Here is an 18,880-nt window from a genome sequence, read left to right as displayed (position 1 = left end):
CACACACAGTCACGCACACACACACCTGTATTTGAGGGGGAACATGATGGCCAGTAGCGCTCTGCAGGCATCTGTTAGTCTCTGGTAGCTGCTGGACAGGAACAGGATTTTGTGTTCCGTCAGAGCAGCACAGAACAGATACAGGACGTTCACTATACCTAAGAGAAACAACATAACAGAGGTACAGTATTCACTTTACCTGCAGGGAAAGACCGACAGCGTGGATTGTAAAGATCAAATGTATCTTCGATCAAATTATCAAACATGCAGGCATAAAGACCGATATCTACACACAATACCCCAAAATGACCGAGCAAAAACAGGTAATTTTTTGGGGATAATTTATACCAAATAAAAAACTGAAATACCTTATCTACACAAGTATTCAGACCCTTTTGCTATGAGACTCAAAATTGAGCTCAGGTTCATCCTGTTTCCATTGATCATCCTTGAGATGTTTCTACAACTTTGAGTCCACCGGTGGTAAATTCAATTGATTGGACATGATTTAGGGCGGCAGGTAGCCGACTGGTTAGAGCATTGGGTCAGTAACCGAAACGTTACTAAATCGAATCCCCGAGCAGACAAGGTAAAAATCTGTCGTTCTGCCCCTGAACAAGGCAGTTAACCCACTGTTCCTAGGCCATCATTGGAAATAAGAATTTGTTCTTAACTGACTTGCCTAGTTAAATAAAGGTAAAATAAAATAATTGGGAAAGGCACACACTTGACAGTGCATGTCAGAGCAAAAACCAAGCCATGAGGTTGAAGGAATTATTCTTACAGCTCAGAGACAGGATTGTGTCGAGGAGCAGATCTGGGGAAGGGTACCAAAAAATGTCTGCTGCTTTGAAGGTCCCCAAGAATACAGTGACCTCGATCATTCTTAAATGGAATACGTTTGGAACCACCAAGACTCTTCCTAGACTGATGCCTAGGGGCTGATGGTCACTGACAGAGCTCCAAAGTTCCTCTGTGGAGATGGGAGAACCTTCTAGAAGGACAACCATCTCTGCAGCACTCCACCAATCAGGCCTTTATGGTAGAGTGGCCAGACATAAGCCACTCCTCAGGAAAAGGTACATGACAGCCCGCTTGGAGTTTGCCAAAAGGCACCTAAAGGACTCTGACCATGAGGAACAAGATTATCTGGTCTGATGAAACCAAGATTGAACTCTTTGGCCTGAATGCCAAGCGTCATGTCTGGAGGAAACCTGGCACCATCCCTTCGGTGAAGCATGGTGGTGGCAGCATCATGCTGTGAGGATGATTTTCAGCGGCAGGGACTGGGACACAAGTCAGGATCGAGGCAAAGATGAACAGAGCAAAGTACAGAGAGATCCTTTATGAAAACCTGCTCCAGAGCGCTCAGGATCTCAGACTGGGGCGAAGGTTCACCTTCTAACAGGACAACGACCCTAAGGAGACAGCCAAGACAACGCAGGAGTGGCTTCGGGACAAGTCTCAATGTCCTTGAGTGGCCCAGTCAGAGCCCGGACTTGAACCCGAACGAACATCTCAGGAGAGACATGAAAATAGCTGTGCAGTGACGCTCTCCATCCAACCTGACAGAGGTTGAGAGGGTCTAAAGAGAAGAATGGGAAAAACTCCCCAAATACAGGTGTGCCAAGCTTGTAGTGTCATTCCCATGAAGACTTCCCAAGAAGGTTGTAATTGCTGCCAAAGTTGCTTCAACAAAGTACTGAGTAAAGGTCTGAATACTTACGTAAATGTAATATTTCATATTTGTATATTTCTTGGGGGCCAAATTTCTGAAAAGCTGTTTTTGCTGTGTCATTATGGGGTATTGTGTGTAGATTGATGAGGGGGAAAAAATGATTAAATACATTACATCCTCATTCAAAAATGTAACAAAACATGTAAAAAGTCAAGGGTTCTGAATACTTTCCAAATGCACTGTGTGTGTGTGTGTGTGTGTGTGTGTGTGTGTGTGTGTGTGTGATATATAGATATAGTTTGGGGTCACTTAGAAATGTCCTTGTTTTTGAAAGAAAAGCACATTTTCTGTCCATTAAAATAACATCAAATTGATCAGAAATACAGTGTAGACATTGTTAATGCTGTAAATAACTATTGTAGCTGGAAACGTAAACAGTGAAGCGGTGACTCCGGGATACTGGCAGAGTTCCTCTGTCTTTTGCACATCTTAATCTTTTATTTTTATTAGCCATTCTGAGGTATGGCTTTTTCTTTGCATCTCTGCCTAGAAGGCCAGCATCCCGGAGTCGCCTCTTCACTGCGTTGAGACTGGTGTTTTGCGGGTACTATTTAATGAAGCTGCCAGTTGAGTACTTGTGAGGCATGCGTTTCTCAAACTAGACACTCTAATGTACTTGTCCTCTAACTCAGTTGTGCACCGGGGCCTCCCACTCTTTCTATTCTGGTTAGAGACAGTTTGCGCTGGGAGTAGTACACAGCGTTGTACGAGATCTTCAGTTTCTTGGTCATTTCTCGCATGGAATAGCCTTCAATTCTCAGAACAAGAATAGACTGACAAGTTTCAGAAGAAAGTACTTTGTTTACGGCCATTTTGAGCCTGTAATCGAACCCACAAATGCTGATGCTCCAGATACTCAACTAGTCTAAAGGCCATTTTATTGCTTTTTAAATCAGCACCACAGTTTTTAGCTGTGCTAACATAATTGCAAAAGGGTTTTCTAATGATCAATTAGCCTTATAAAATTATAAACTTGGATTAGCTAACGCAACATGCCATTGGAACACAGGAGTGATGGTTGCTGATAATGGGCCTCTGTACGGCTATGTACATATTCCATAAAAAATCTGCCGTTTCCAGCTACAATAGTCACTAACAACATTAACAATGCCTAAACTGTATTTCTGATCAATTTGATGTTATTTTAATGGACCAACATTTTTTCTTTCAAAAACATTTCTAAGTGACCCCAAACTTTTGAACATACATACATATATATATATATATATATACACACACATTTCTGCCTTTTCCCCTAACTCATATCAAATATAGGCCTGTGGTTTGCGTTCATTAAGAAATTCTCTCAAAGGAGCATTGGACTTTGATTGGTCCATATCACTGATCATAAAGTGCCCCATCGCTCCAGGGCTGAATAAACTGCATTGTGATTTGCCGTACCAAGCTGTCTAAAGAGATGGGCTACGCTGCTGCCGCTGACAGGGAGGGAGTCGTTGATGGGAGTCTGGATGACCTGTCGATCGCCCGCACCCAATGTTATAGTCCTCTAGAGAGACAAAGAGAGAGAGAGAAAAGGAGGGACGCATGGAAAAAGAACAGATCATGTGCACGCCCTTTCTTGGAAAAATGGGGATTAGCAACAATCAGCACAATCACAGAGGTATAGAGGAGAGGAGAAATCACAGATGGAGAGAATCACAGGGGTTTCGCAAGTACATTAGAACTCCACAGTAACCGGCCGTTCACAGCTGAACAGGTGAGAACTGACCTATGCTGAACTGAGAAACCCAGGGCCTTACCACAGACTCAATCAGCCCACCATATTAAATGGGCCTTTATGGGAGTCAAATACCAATGACATGCCAGATTGTCCATACAGAGACATTTCCATTGTGTTTTGAGTATGGAAAGGGCAGAGTTCATACGTTTGAAGGATTTAGGGGGGGGGTCTTAACATTTGAAATGTCTAATTGGTTTAGTGTCTTATTGGTTTAGTGTTACTGGATAGTTCTTACAGCCATGTGATGCAGAAGGAAAGACAATGATTGATTTTTTTGTTGTTGATTGTAACATTCATGAAACATCTGATCTTAGCCATGTAAACGCAACATTGCAGCGCATACATTACATTTATAGCTCAAGAGAGTTGTAGTAGTTGTTGTAAGATATAAATTGCCATAATTTGGAACTGTGATCTTTATGTTACATGAAATTTCAATGACTGTTTTGGATTTTAAAGAATTTGGAAGACCGAAAAGGCCCGTTAGCCGACATGAGTTAAGGCATAATTTGCACAGCATGATTAGCACAGTGCGTCTTGGCTGCAAATGAAAACAGATTGCAAAGAGTTGCATACAGGACAGGTAGCACAAGGTCAAAGAAGGCATCCAATACATCACACAGAAACACAACCACAGCAGCCTCTAGGACAGACATGTCATAGTAATACAACAGAATACACAGAAACAACTGGAACTACCTACAGAGGCTGTATACCATATTTGACAAGTAGGAATGCAAATTATTTTAAGTACAGAAATCAAATAAACTCCAGAAGCAGGAATCTACTGCAGCCAAATCTTCATCTCAAAGTACATAAAATACAGGGCCCAGGTGTATCTGTGTATAGCTGAGAAGGAAAGGTTGGCGTTAGCTCATGCTCTCTACAGCAGCAGCAGCAATGAGAACACAGTGACCCAACTGCTGATCACCATATCACTGTCACTCGTCTGGTCAACAACCAATTAGATATCGTTGAATTTTTTCAGGCTACCAATAACAGATTGTAAAAGGATCAGCCATTGGGTAACAGATTGAGCCTTATCAAGGGGATTTGATTGGTTTTCCCGTGAGAGGTCTACGTTTTGACTGGCAGAGGAGGCGAGAAGGATGGGCTGAGAGAGGTAGATGAGTTACAAAGACATAGGAGGATCCCGACAGAATTAGGGAAAGCTAGGAGCTGTTTGGTTGAAAGGAGAATAAAGTAGTCAGGCGGCGTACCAAGCTCTCCTCTCCCTCCTCCTGGCCTGGCTACACAAGTCAAGCAACACACACACACACACACACACACACACACACACCGAAAGAGAGAGAGAAATACACCATAGGAGAACACACAAATTACAGACAACAGGATCCAAACAAAAACATGGCAAAACAATGACAAAACATTAACATTATAAATATACTCAGACGGTAACAGCGTGGCATTATGACATGAGAGTGCAGCAAAATTAACATAAGGCACAGAGTCAAACCAGCTGTCAACTTAGGGGAAGTAAACATGGAAGCATCCACAGCTACATACAGTTGAAGTCAGAAGTTTACATACACTTAGGTTGGAGTAATTAAAACTCGTTTTTCAACCACTCCACAAATTTCTTGTTAACAAACTATAGTTTTGACAAGTCGGTTAGGACATCTACTTTGTGCATGACACGTAATTTTTCCAACAATTGTTTACAGACAGATTTCCCTTATAATTCACTGTATCACAATTCCAGTGGGTCAGAAATTTACATACACTAAGTTGACTGTACCAGCTTGTAAAATTCCAGAAAATTATGTCATGGCTTTAGAAGCTTCTGATAGGCTAATTGACATAATTTGAGTCAATTGGAGGTGTACCTGTGGATGTATTTCAAGGCCTACCTTCAAACTCAGTGCCTCTTTGCTTGACATCATGGGAACATCAAAAGAAATCAGCCAAGACCTCAGAAAAAAAATTGTAGACCTCCACAAGTCTGGTTCATCCTTGGGAGCAATTTCCAAACGCATGAAGGTGCCACGTTCATCTGTACAAACAATAGTACGCAAGCATAAACACCATGGGACCACGCAGCCATCATACCGCTCAGGAAGGAGACGCGTTCAGTCGCCTAGAGATGGACGTACTATGATGCGAAAAGTGCAAATCAATCCCAGAACAGCAGCAAACGACCTGGTGAAGACGCTGGAGGAAACCGGTACAAAAGTATCTATATTCACAGTAAAACGAGTCCTATATCGACATAACCTGAAAGGCCGCTCAGCAAAGAAGAAGCCACTGTTCAAGAACCACAAAAAAAAAGCCAGACTATATTTCCCAACTGCACATGGGGACAAAGATGTCCTTTGGTCTGATGAGAAATGTCCTTTGGTCTGAGGAAACAAAAATAGAACTGTTAGGCCATAATGACAATCATTATGTTTGGAGGAAAAAGGGGGAGGCTTGCAAGTCGAAGAACACCATCCCAACCGTGAAGCACGCAGGTGGAAGCATCATGTTGTGGGTGTGCTTTGCTGCAGGAGGGACCGGTGCACTTCACAAAATAGATGGCATCATGAGGAAGGAAAATTGTGGATATATTGAAGCAACATCTCAAGACATTAGTCAGGAAGTTAAAGCTTGGTAGCAAATGGGTCTTCCAACTGGACAATGACCCCAAGCATACTTCCAAAGTTGTGGCAAAATGGCTTAAGGACAACAAAGTCAAGGTATTGGAGTGGCCATCACAAAGCCCTGACCTCAATCCTATAGAAAATGTGGGCAGAACTGAAAAAGCGTGTGCAAGCAAGGAGGCCTACAAACCTGACTCAGTTACACCTGCTCTGTCAGGAGGAATGGGCCAAAATTCACCCAACTTATTGTGGGAAGCTTGTGGAAGGCTACCCGAAACGTTTGACCCAAGTTAAACAATTTCAAGGCAATGCTACCAAATGCTAATTGAGTGTATATGTAAACTTCTGACCCACTGGGAATGTGATGAAATAAATAAAAGCTGAAATAAAAAACATTCTACTATTATTCTGACATTTCACTTTCTTAAAATAAAGTGCTGATCCTAACTAACCTAAGACAGGGAATTTTTACTAGGATTAAAATGTCAGGAATTGTGAAAAACTGAGTTTAAATGTATTTGGCTAAGGTGTATGTAAACTTCTGACTTCAACTGTACATCCAACATGTGAATTAGTCAGACGATGTGTTCGTGACCATGGGATGAAATAACAGAGGACTGAAATGTTACACTTGTGTAACATTGTCAATTTTCAGTAAAGTTACTTTAAAAAGGGAAATTTGCTTAGTTAATGTTTTACAGTTAATATTTCAGGAAATCAAGTTATTTATGGAGCTTGGCCCATTGACAGAACGTCCTTGGGCTGGTTAACGGAAGACATTGTGGAGACTAGACAGTCATTTACAATTATCTATTCAATCGCTCATACAGACGGGCAGACGTGCGCACACACAAACGTTCAGGCAGGTTCCATATCAGACTAGTATATATTCCAGTGTACAGTATTGGGGCTAAAGGTTGCTGCCCTGTATGCCAAGAATGCGTATCTGACAGTTGAGATGATTGCCAGTTCCAGTAGTAAAGTGGATATGTTGCAATGCATGTTGGGATGACAGTGGTTGATGTTGCATGACTGGGGAGAGTCCTAGCAAGTCCAGACCTGAGTCTAATAAAAAGGCATGTGTGATTAGAACTTTGACATTTGATAGTATCAAACCTGCTATTACACTAACAAAAACCTAACATAGCTTTTCATGTACTGTTATAAACTCAACAAAAAAAGGAACGTCCTCTCACTGTCAACTGCGTTTATTTTCAGAAAACTTAACATGTGTAAATATTTGTATGAACATAACAAGATTCAACGACTGAGACAAACTTAACAAGTTCCACAGACATGTGACTAACAGAAATTGAATAATGTGTCCCTGAACAAAGTGGGGGTCAAAATCAAAAGTAACAGTCAGTATCTGGTGTGGCCACCAGCTGCATTAAGTACTGCAGTGCATCTCCTCCTCATGGACTGCACCAGATTTGCCAGTACTTGCTGTGAGATGTTACACCACTCTTCCACCAAGGCATCTGCAAGTTCCCGAACATTTCTGGGGAGAATGGCCCTAGCCCTCACCCTCCAATCCAACAGGTCCCAGACGTGCTCAATGGGATTGAGATCCGGGCTCTTCGCTGGCCATGGCAGAACACTGACATTCCTATCTTGCAGGAAATCACACACAGAACAAGCAGTATGGCTGGTGGCATTGTCATGCTGGAGGGTCATGTCAGGATGAGCCTGCAGGAAGGGTACCACATGAGGGAGGAGGATGTCTTCCTTGTAACGCACAGCTTTGAGATTGTCTGCAATGACAACAAGCTCAGTCCGATGATGCTGTGACACACCGCCCCAGACAATGATGGACCCTCCACCTCCAAATCGATCCCGCTCCAGAGTAAAGGCCTCAGTGTAAGGCTCATTCCTTCAACGATAAACGCGAATCCGACCGTCACCCCTGGTGAGACAAAACCGTGACTCGTCAGTGAAGAGCACATTTTGCCAGTCCTGTCTGGTCCAGCGACGGTGGGTTTGTGCCCATAGGCAATGGTGTTGCCGGTGATGTGTGGTGAGGACCTGCCTTACAACAGGCCTACAAGCCCTCAGTCCAGCCTCTCTCAGCCTATTGCGGACAGTCTGAGCACTGATGGAGGGATTGTGCATTCCTGGTGTAACTCGGGCAGTTGTTGTTGCCATCCTGTACCTGTCCCGCAGGTGTGATGTTCGGATGTACCGATCCCGTGCAGGTGTTGTTACACGTGGTCTGCCACTGCGAGGACGATCAGCTGTCCGTCCTGTCTCCCTGTAGCGCTGTCTTAGGCGTCTCACAGTACGGACATTGCAATTTATTTCCCTGGCCACATCTGCAGTCCTCATGCCTCCTTGCAGCATGCCTAAGGCACATTCACACAGATGATCAGGGGCATCTTTCTTTTGGTGTTTTTCAGAGTCAGTAGAAAGTCCTCTTTAGTGTCGTAAGTTTTCATAATTGTGACCTTAATTGCCTACTGTCTAAGATGTTAGTGTCTTAACGACGTTCCACAGGTGCATGTTCATTAATTGTTTATGGTTCATTGAACAAGCATGGGAAACAGTGTCTAAACCCTTTACAACGAAGATCTGTGAAGTTATTTGGATTTTTACAAATTATCTTTGAAAGACAGGGTCCTGAAAAAGGGACGTTTCTTTTTGCTGAGTTTATTACAGAACGGTCTGTGCTATACTATCCAATGCATGAAGGTCTGAGTGTAAATCAAGTGTATGTCTGCAAGATCTGCGCGTGCATGTGTGTGTGTGTGTGTGTGTGTGTGTGTGTGTGTGTGTGTGTGTGTGTTAATGCTGTTTAGTCCTCTCTCATTCAGACCACAGCACTGCCTGCTAAGAGGCCATCTGGTGCCCCATATGGTCACCCTCAGAGAACCAGTGTGTGTGTGTGCGCACGACCATGTGTGTTTCTCATCAAGTGAAAAGTCTACGCACTTCTATAACAGATCAACAATGGCGAACATGTCAGATCAATCCACGACAAACAGAATCAAAACAATTCATTGATTTTAAAAAGGTCTCAAAAATGATCAAAATGACTGACAGGTTAATGTAGCATGGAATATGCAGCATCGTTAGGCCACAAAACCCACAAAAGCAGATTAGTGCAAACTGCAAACCACTGAGTGAATATTAATCAGCATGGTTTGAGATGATTACAGGAAATACAAAACAGACTTTTTAGAATCTTCATGTTTATCTAAATAGATAAAAATCACAATGAGGCAAGCGGATTGGTAAGAAGCTGCCGGAAGGTGATGTTACCTGGTCCTGAAAGCAGCCCAGTAGCCAGTCACAGGCTAGGGCCTGAGGAACCGAAAGATTTAAACTACATACTGGGGACTCATTTATCTGTAACACACAGGAGGAACCAATGTACAGCGGGGTTCAATGGCATGTTACACATGGGAACAAAATGTACAGAAATGTACGTATAGGCCCAATATACTAGTAGTACTGTATGTTACACTGCTTCATGCTGTAGCATCATTGAATTAGTTTGAGACAAACAGTATGTTTAAATTGTGCACATAGGGCGAATACAAGAGCTAAGTAGATTAGAGGTCGACCGATTAAATCGGAATGGCCGATTAACTAGGGCCGATTTCAAGTTTTCATAACAATCCGTAATCGGTATTTTTGGACACCAATTTTCTTTTTTTACACCTTTATTTAACTAGGCAAGTCAGTTAAGAACACATTCTTAATTTCAATGACGGCCTAGGAACGGTGGGTTAACTGCCTTGTTCGGGGGCAGAACTACAGATTTTTACCTTGTCAGCTCGGGGATTCAATCTTGCAACCTTACGGTTAACTAGTCCAACGCTCTTACCACCTGCTTAACATTGCACTCCACGAGGAGCCTGCCTGTTACGCGAATGCAGAAAGAAGCCAAGGTAAGTTGCTAGCTAGCATTAAACTTATTTTATAAAAAACAATCAATCATAATCACTAGTTAAACTAGTAATATCATCAACCATGTCTAGTTATCTAGCGTGTCCTGCGTTGCATATAATCGATGCGGTGCGCATTCGCGAAAAAGGACTGTCATTGCTCCAACATGTACCTAACCATAAACACCAATGTCTTTCTTAACCTGTTGGGGGTAGGGGGCAGTATTTACACGGCCGGATAAAAAAAAGTACCCGATTTAATCTGGTTATTACTACTGCCCAGAAACTAGAATATGCATATAATTATTGGCTTTGGATAGAAAACACCCTAAAGTTTCTAAAACTGTTTGAATGGTGTCTGTGAGTATAACAGAACTCATATGGCAGGCAAAAACCTGAGAAGATTCCTTACAGGAAGTGCCATCTCTGACTATTCCTTGAGCTTCTTGTCTCTGTTTATTGAAGACTGAGGATCTTTGCTGTAACGTGACACTTCCTACAGCTCCCATAGGCTCTCAGAACCCGGGAAAAAGCTGAATGATATCGAGGCAGCCCTTGGCTGAAACACATTATCGCCTTTGGCAAGTGGCCGATCAGAGGACAATGGGCTTAGGCGCATGCACGAGTCGACCCCATGCTTTATTTTCTTTCGTCTTTTTACCTAAATGCAGATTCTCGGTCGGAATATTATCGCTTTTTTACGAGAAAAATGGCATAAAAATTGATTTTAAACAGCGGTTGACATGCTTCGAAGTACGGTAATGGAATATTTAGAATTTTTTTGTCACGAAATGCGTCGTGCTCGTCACCCTTCTTTACCATTCGGATAGTGTCTTGAACGCACGAACAAAACGCCGCTATTTGGATATAACTATGGATTATTTTGAACCAAACCAACATTTGTTATTGAAGTAGAAGTCCTGGGAGTGCATTCTGACGAAGAACACCAAAGGTAATAACATTTTTCTTATAGTAAATCGGACTTTGGTGAGTGCTAAACTTGCTGGGTGTCTAAATAGCTAGCCCTGTGATGCCGGGCTATCTACTGAGAATATTGCAAAATGTGCTTTCACCGAAAAGCTATTTTAAAATCGGACATAGCGAGTGCATAGAGGAGTTCTGTATCTATAATTCTTAAAATAATTGTTATTCTTTTTGTGAACGTTTATCGTGAGTAATTTAGTACATTTTTTGTAAATTCACCGGAAGTTTGCGGGGGGTATGCTAGTTCTGAACGTCACATGCTAATGTAAAAAGCTGGTTTTTGTTATAAATATGAACTTGATTGAACAAAACATGCATGTATTGTATAACATAATGTCTTAGGGTTGTCATCTGATGAAGATCATCAAAGGTTAGTGCTGCATTTAGCTGTCTTCTGGGTTTATGTGACATTATATGCTAGCTTGAAAAATGGGTGTCTGATTATTTCTGGCTGGGTACTCTACTGACATAATCTAATGTTTTGCTTTCGTTGTAAAGCCTTTTTGAAATCGGACAGTGTGGTTAGATTAACAAGAGTCTTGTCTTTAAAATGGTGTAAAATAGTCATATGTTTGAGAAATTGAAGTAATAGCATTTCTAAGGTATTTGAATAACGCGCCACAGGATTCCACTGGCTGTTACGTAAGTGGGACGATTTCGTCCCGCCGACCCTAGAGAGGTTAAAATCAATACACAAGTATATATTTTTAAACCTGCATATTTAGCTAAAAGAAATCCAGGTTAGCAGGCAATATTAACCAGGTGAAATTGTGTCACTTCTCTTGCGTTCATTGCACGCAGAGTCAGGGTATATGCAACAGTTTGGGCCTCCTGGCTCGTTACGAACTAATTTGCCAGAATTTTGCGTAATTATGACATGACATTGAAGGTTGTGAAATGTAACAGGAATATTTAGACTTAGGGATGCCACCCGTTAGATAAAATACAGAACGATTCCGTATTTCACTGAAAGAAAAAACATTTTGTTTTCGAGATGATAGTTTCCGGATTCGACCATATTAAATGACTAAGGCTCTATGATTTGATAGAGCAGTCTGAGTGAGCGGCGGTAGGCACCAGCAGGCTCGTAAGCGTTCATTCAAACAGCCATTTCGTGGGCTTTGCCAGCAGCTCTTCGCAATGCTTCAAGCATTGCGCTGTTTATGACTTCAAGCCTATCAACTCCTGAGTTTAGGCTGGTGTAACCGATGTGAAATGGCTAGCTAGTTAGCCGGGTGCGCGCTAATTGCGTTTCAAACGTCACTCGCTCTGAGACTTGTAGTTGTTCCCCTTGCTCTGCATGGGTAACGCTGCTTCGAGGGTGGCTGTTGTCGATGTGTTCCTGGTTCGAGCCCAGGTAGGAGTGAGGAGAGGGACGGAAGCTATACTGTTACACTGGCAATACTAAAGTGCCTATAAGAACATCCAATAGTCAAAGGTATATGAAATACAAATCGTATAGAGAGAAATAGTCCAATAATTCCTATAATAACTACAACCTAAAACTTCTTACCTGGGAATATTGAAGACTCATGTTAAAAGGAAGCACCAGCTTTCATATGTTCTCATGTTCTGAGCAAGGAACTTAAACGTTAGCTTTCTTACATGGCACATATTGCACTTTTACTTTCTTCTCCAACACTTTGTTTTTGCATTATTTCAACCAAATTGAACATGTTTCATTATTTATTTGTGCCTAAATTGATGCATTATATTAAGTTAAAATAAGTGTTTATTCAGTATTGTTGTAATTGTCATTATTACAAATAAAAACATTTTTAAAAAATCGGCATCGGCCTCTTCTGGTCCTCCAATAATTGGTATCGGCGTTGAAAAATCATAAATCGGTCGAACTCTAAAGTAGATATTCCTATACATAGTGTGTAGCAGTGGAGGCTGCCGAGGGGAGGACGGCTCATAATAATGTCTGGAACGAAGCAAATGGAATCAAACACATGGAAAACATGTGTTTGATGTACTTGATACCATTCCGCTAATTCCGCTCAAGCCATTACCACAAGCCCGTCCTCCCCAATTAAGGTGCTGACAACCTTCTGTGGTGTGTAGGTTACTATGCTGGCCATCTCTTTGCTGAGGACCCGGCATTGACTCGGTACTGTGGGTTAGCAAAGCACACCCACTAATGCTAAGCTACAATGCTAACCGGTTGGTTAAGCTAATGTGCTAGCAGTCTGCATCAGCCAACATGCTAAGATAAGATGCTAGCAGGTTGGATGGGGCTAACTAGCTAATAGGCTAGGTGGTTGGGAGGGTTGCACAGCCCAGGAGAAAACGTACAAGTCGGTATGCATGCTGAAAGGAGATGTGCTTACCTGAGAACCACCAGCGACGGGGATGACGCAGGTGAGGAGGTTTCCGATCACTGTTTCCAAGGGAACGCTGAGGCTGTCCACGTGCACTGTGTAGATGAGCCCCAAACAGTTCTGCACAGCAGAGGCACACAGTCAGAAGACAAGCACAACCTTTCCTTGACTTGTAGTGAAATGACAAATGGGGTTTGTGGGTGAATAACACATCTACTACCTAAAGCAAAATACAGCCAAATCAAGCCTAGATTTGTCTCAAACACACTTCGTTGTAACAAGAAACAGAGATGAAAAGTGCAATGGGAGTATCGGACAGGGACATGCAGTATTGTTTTGAGGTGCGTTGTACCCTGAAGACCTCTGTGTGGTCCAAACGGGACACCAGCACCAGGCTCTTGGGGGCAAAGACTTGGGCCGGCTGGACCAGCCCTGGGACTTCGTCCTCATCCACCTCACTGGCCTCAGCTTTCTGTAGCTACACACACAGAACGAGACAGAGTGTCATACAGTGTACAGAACGAAGCCTACCTTGTGAAAATGTTCTATAGATGTATCATTAAAGATCAAATGTCATATCACAGACGTCACATACGGCTTGGAACATTTATAAATCGTTATCCGTTTCGCATATGATCGTCTCATTTCCATAACTTTGTTGCCAGCGTAAATTGTAGGGATAAACACTTGCTATACAGTACAGCTATAAGGATACTGTTATTGGTTCATAATGACATTGGCTCAGTGTGTGAGTGTAACCGATGTGAAATGGCTAGTTAGTTAGCAGTGGTGCGCGCTAATAGCGTTTCAATCGGGTGACGTCACTCGCTCTGCGACCTTAAGTAGTTGTTCCCCTTGCTCTGCAAGGGCCGCGGCTTTTGTGGCGCGATGGGTAACGATGCTTCGTGGGTGTCAGTTGTTGATGTGTGCAGAGGGTCCCTGGTTCAAGCCCAGGTTTGGGCGAGGAGAGGGACGGAAGCTATACTGTTACATGAGGAGTAGTGTGGCCAGGAGGAATCTTCTCTTTCTCCTCCAGTCTCTCACCTGAGGGTTGTCCAGGCCCTCCCAGAACGTGAAACAGGCACAGTAGTGACGCTCTGAGTTGATGTCGGTCAGAACCGACACGAAGAACGAAGGACGCTCCCTCTCTGGAACTAACTGCCATCCGTTGGGCTGACAGAACTGAGAGAGAAAAGGAGAAAGAGGAGGAGGGAGAGGGTGAGATCGACAGAAAATGAGTTAATGGGTGCAGGGGTCGAGAAAGAAGGGAAGGAGCGAAAAGGGAATGAGGTGAAAGGGATAGAAGGAGAGGAGGGAGAGATGAGGAAGCACGAGAGAGAGTGATGACAGGAGAGGAACATACAGTATTAGTGGGCCGTATCCCAGTGTGGTATGTCACATGTCCCTACTCTGCATCTCTGTGACTCACCTCTGATCTCTAGCCTATCATTTAGTTATTTTCCACCGCTAGGCTACACCAAGTTAAGAAAACTTTCCACGTGTCAGAAATGATTAACCTTACACCCTTATTTTGGATCGGGGTGAGAAATAGGCTAGAAGCAAACCAAGGAATAACCATTGTTCTGTAGGCATTCATCTTGTAAAACATAATGAACACTTAGGAATTCTTCAATACTGACTCGGGCAAAACACATTAGACAATAATGAGGTAATCAATACTTGAATAAGGGTTATTTGGGAGACATTAAATACATATTAACAGTAAATTATTCAGGGTTATGTTGATCCCTTCATGATGCAGCCTTTCTTCAGATACGGATGATGCATGTAGCATCGGGTAAATATGTAGGCTATTGTGCATTTGTTTGTGTGTTAGTTATGTTAGTTACATACCAGTTCGATGCCTTGTGGAAAGGGATTGTCCTCCCAGTCTTTTTCAGGAAAGCGCTGGAGAATGTGACCTTGGCCCTCACTGCCCCCTGCAGAAAGAGAGAGGAAAGAGACTAACAAAGGTCAGGTCGGAACTCTTGATCAGAGAGTCGAGTTACCTGTCAGGGCCTAGTCCACTACTGTATGGCTGGGGATTGCCAGGGACCTCACAATACGATATTATTACAATACTTAGGTGCCGGTACGATATGTATTGAGATTCTCACGATTCTATATGTATTGCAATTCGATACTGCGATTTCATGTTCCAAACATTTCTCCCTATATTGCTGCACAGACACAAGAGAGCGCATGAGAAAATGAGTTGGAAACAAGTGCTGAAAATATGTTAACTCACTGTTTAATTTGTATTTATTTTTTTAATAAAAGAGGCTGTACCCTGGCGCCGCTACAGCCGATTAGCGCTAACTAACACTTATTTTTACAAATTGATACTTTGAGTCAGCTATAGTCCAATAATTTGACAAGCACGTACACACACACACACACACTTACTCTACTTTGTTGATGTGTTTCAGCTAACCTCATGACCAAAAACACACACTGCTCTAAATGTCATAACCCTCTGAAGTCTTCAGTGGTGTTATGTGGACTGTGTCATGTGCATTCCATCGGAAGTGCACCTCTATTGATAAAACCAACACAAATGTATGGTTGTATTGGACATGAGACATGCACTTCTGTCTCTCTCCTAGTTGGGCAGGATATCAACCCTGATAACATGATCCTTAACCCATTAGTCCCACAGGGTTTGAAAATTGAACCTTTGTTATTTCTAATCTATATTAATGACATTGCTGATTTGTCTTTTACCGTACTTCCCATTCTCTTCGCTGGTGATACCAATTTGACTATATCACATAAGAATTTTGATTCAATAATTCATGAAGCCAACTCAGGCACGGCAACATTTTCTGAATGGTTCCAGATAGATTTTTCTTTACATTTAAAGATAAACAAATTAACTTTATAGTATTCACTATTAAGAATAATAAATATTGTATATATTTTTTTTTATCATTTTAAAAAGCCAGGACCTCAATTGGTAGGAATGAAATAAGTTACACCCACTAGATACCTCTGAGTTCTAATTGATGAAAAGTTATCCTGGAAAGATCATATTCAATTTGTCCACAGCAAAGTGATGAAATATGTTGGTATCATCAGCATTGCTTCCTAACTCTATACTATAGCTTAATCTACCCAGATCTCATTAACCTGTTACGGCTAGGGGTTCCAACAATATCCGGTGAAATGGCAGAGCGCGAAATTCATTTTTAAAAATAAATAAATAAATGGATAAATAAATAAATAAATAAATATTTAACTTTCATACCCTTTTGGGCTAGGGGGCGGTATTTTGACGTCCGGATGAAAAGCGTGCCCAAAGTAAACTGCCTGCTACTCAGGCCCAGAAGCTAGGATATGCATATTATTAGTAGATTTGGATAGAAAACACTCTGAAGTTTCTAAAACTGTTAAAATAATGTCTGTGAGTATAACAGAACTGAAATGGCAGGCGAAACCCTGAGGACAAACCATCGCAAAACAGCATAACACTGATTTCAATGGCTGGCACTTTTATTATAGAGCAAAATCCTCCCTGATTGCAGTTCCTAGGGCTTCCACTAGATGTTCTAGAAAAAAGAAACGCACACCTTTAACCTGTTAGGGCTAGGGGGCAGTATTGACACGGCTGGATAAAAAACATACCCGATTTAATCTGGTTACCACTCCTACCCAGTAACTAGAATATGCATATACTTATTACATATGGATAGAAAACACCCAAAATTTTCTAAAACTGTTTGAATGGTGTCTGTGAGTATAACAGAACTCAAATGGCAGGTCAAAACCTGAGAGATTCCTTTACAGGAAGTGGCCTGTCTGACCATTTCTTGAACTTCTTTTCCATCTCTATCATTTACTAAGGATCTCTGCTCTAACGTGACACTTCCCACGTCGTCCATAGGCGCTCAGAGCCCGGGAAAAAACAGAATGTCGTCATTCCAGCCCCAGGCTGAAACACATTATCGCCTTTCTCAAGTGGCCGATCAAGGGACACTGGGCTTAGGCGCATGACCCGACCGCCCCCCGCCTTTGGGATTTTTTCCTCTGTTTGCCGAAAAGAAGATTCCCTGTCGGAATATTATCGCTTTTCTACGAGAAAAAAGGCATAAAAATTGATTTTAAACAGCGGTTGACATGCTTCGAAGTACGGTAATGGAATATTTAGAATTTTATTGTCACGAATTGCGCCATGCGCGCGACACTTCTTTACTATTTCGGATAGTGTCTGGAACGCACGAACAAAACGCCGCTATTCGGATATAACGATGGATTATTTTGGACCAAACCAACATTTGTTATTGAAGTAGCAGTCCTGGGTGTGCATTCTGACGAAGACAACAAAAGGTAATCAAACTTTTATTATAGTAAATATGATTATGGTGAGTGCTAAACTTGCCGGGTGTCTAAATAGCGAGCCCGTGATGCCTGGGCTATGTACTTAGAATATTGCAAAATGTGCTTTCACCAAAAAGCTATTTTAAAATCGGACATATCGAGTGCATAGAGGAGGTCTGTATCTATAATTCTTAAAATAATTGTTATGCTTTTTGTGAACGTTTATCGTGAGTAATTTAGTAAAATGTTAGCGAATTCCCCGGAAGTTTGCGGGGGGTATGCTAGTTCTGAACGTCACATGCTAATGTAAAAAGCTGGTTTTTGATATAAATATGAACTTGATTGAACAAAACATGCATGTATTGTATAACATAATGTCCTAGGGTTGTCATCTGATGAAGATCATCAAAGGTGAGTGCTGCATTTAGCTGTCTTCTGGGTTTTGGTGACATTATATGGCTTGAAAAATGGGTGTCTGATTATTTCTGGCTTGGTACTCTGCTGACATAATCTAATGTTTTGCTTTCGTTGTAAAGCCTTTTTGAAATCGGACAGTGTGGTTAGATTAACGAGAGTCTTGTCTTTAAATAACTGTAAAATAGTCATATGTTTGAGAAATTGAAGTAATAGGATTTTTAAGGTTTTGAAAATCGCGCCACAGGCTGCCAGTGGCGCAAGCGTCCCACCTAGCCCATAGAGGTTAAAGGCGAGGTGCTGGCTAGCGGAGTAGAACACTAGAAAATAAAGGAAAGCCGCACACTCTAAGAGCTCAGATGCAAAAATTTAATAACCAACGTTTCGACAGCGAAGCTGTCTTCATCAGGGTATCATCAAACACTGCGAGATGAGTCATTTATATAGTGTCAAGAGACACACAGGTGTTTGTAATCATGGCCAAGTATGGCCTAATATCATTGGTTAACTCAAATATTTAAAAAAATGGCATACAAAGAACATACAAAAAGACAAACAAATGGATAGCATACGATCATAGCATTTGTAGTCTAAAATGTATCTAACAAACAATTACAATGGCAAAATCACAATTATCACAAGAATGGCTTCAGATCAAAGTCTATGTTGAGACCGAAGGGAGCAAGGGTCTTTAAATTAAAGATCCAGGCAGACTCTCGTTTTAACAATAAATTATATATAATAATAATAATAGTTTGTTAGATACATTTTAGACTACAAATGCTATGATCGTATGCTATCCATTTGTTTGTCTTTTTGTATGTTCTTTGTATGCCATTTTTTTAAATATTTGAGTTAACCAATGATATTAGGCC

General features: G+C 41.8%; 1 protein-coding gene across 12 annotated transcripts in view; it reads right to left on the bottom strand.

The window, feature by feature from the left end:
- LOC106609364 (myotubularin-related protein 5) overlaps positions 1–18,880 on the bottom strand; it is a 90,598-nt gene that overhangs the window by 30,228 nt on the left and 41,490 nt on the right. For 7 of the 12 annotated variants that reach the window (XM_014208124.2, XM_014208131.2, XM_014208127.2 and 4 more), the window contains exons 2-9: positions 15,129–15,214; positions 14,319–14,456; positions 13,627–13,752; positions 13,284–13,394; positions 9,338–9,424; positions 4,700–4,729; positions 3,140–3,245; positions 26–158 (exon numbers count right to left, since the gene is read on the bottom strand). In XM_014208124.2, the coding sequence (XP_014063599.1) occupies positions 26–158; positions 3,140–3,245; positions 4,700–4,729; positions 9,338–9,424; positions 13,284–13,394; positions 13,627–13,752; positions 14,319–14,456; positions 15,129–15,214 (817 nt within the window). The remainder of the gene's footprint in view (positions 1–25; positions 159–3,139; positions 3,246–4,699; positions 4,730–9,337; positions 9,425–13,283; positions 13,395–13,626; positions 13,753–14,318; positions 14,457–15,128; positions 15,215–18,880) is intronic. The other 5 variants (XM_014208133.2, XM_014208134.2, XM_014208135.2 and 2 more) reach the window with 3 other exon arrangements.

The sequence above is a fragment of the Salmo salar genome, chromosome ssa07, assembly GCF_905237065.1.
Source record: "Salmo salar chromosome ssa07, Ssal_v3.1, whole genome shotgun sequence".
NCBI lineage: Eukaryota > Metazoa > Chordata > Actinopteri > Salmoniformes > Salmonidae > Salmo > Salmo salar.
Note: the sequence above shows the minus strand (reverse complement) of the source record. Positions and strands in the feature narration are given on the sequence as shown.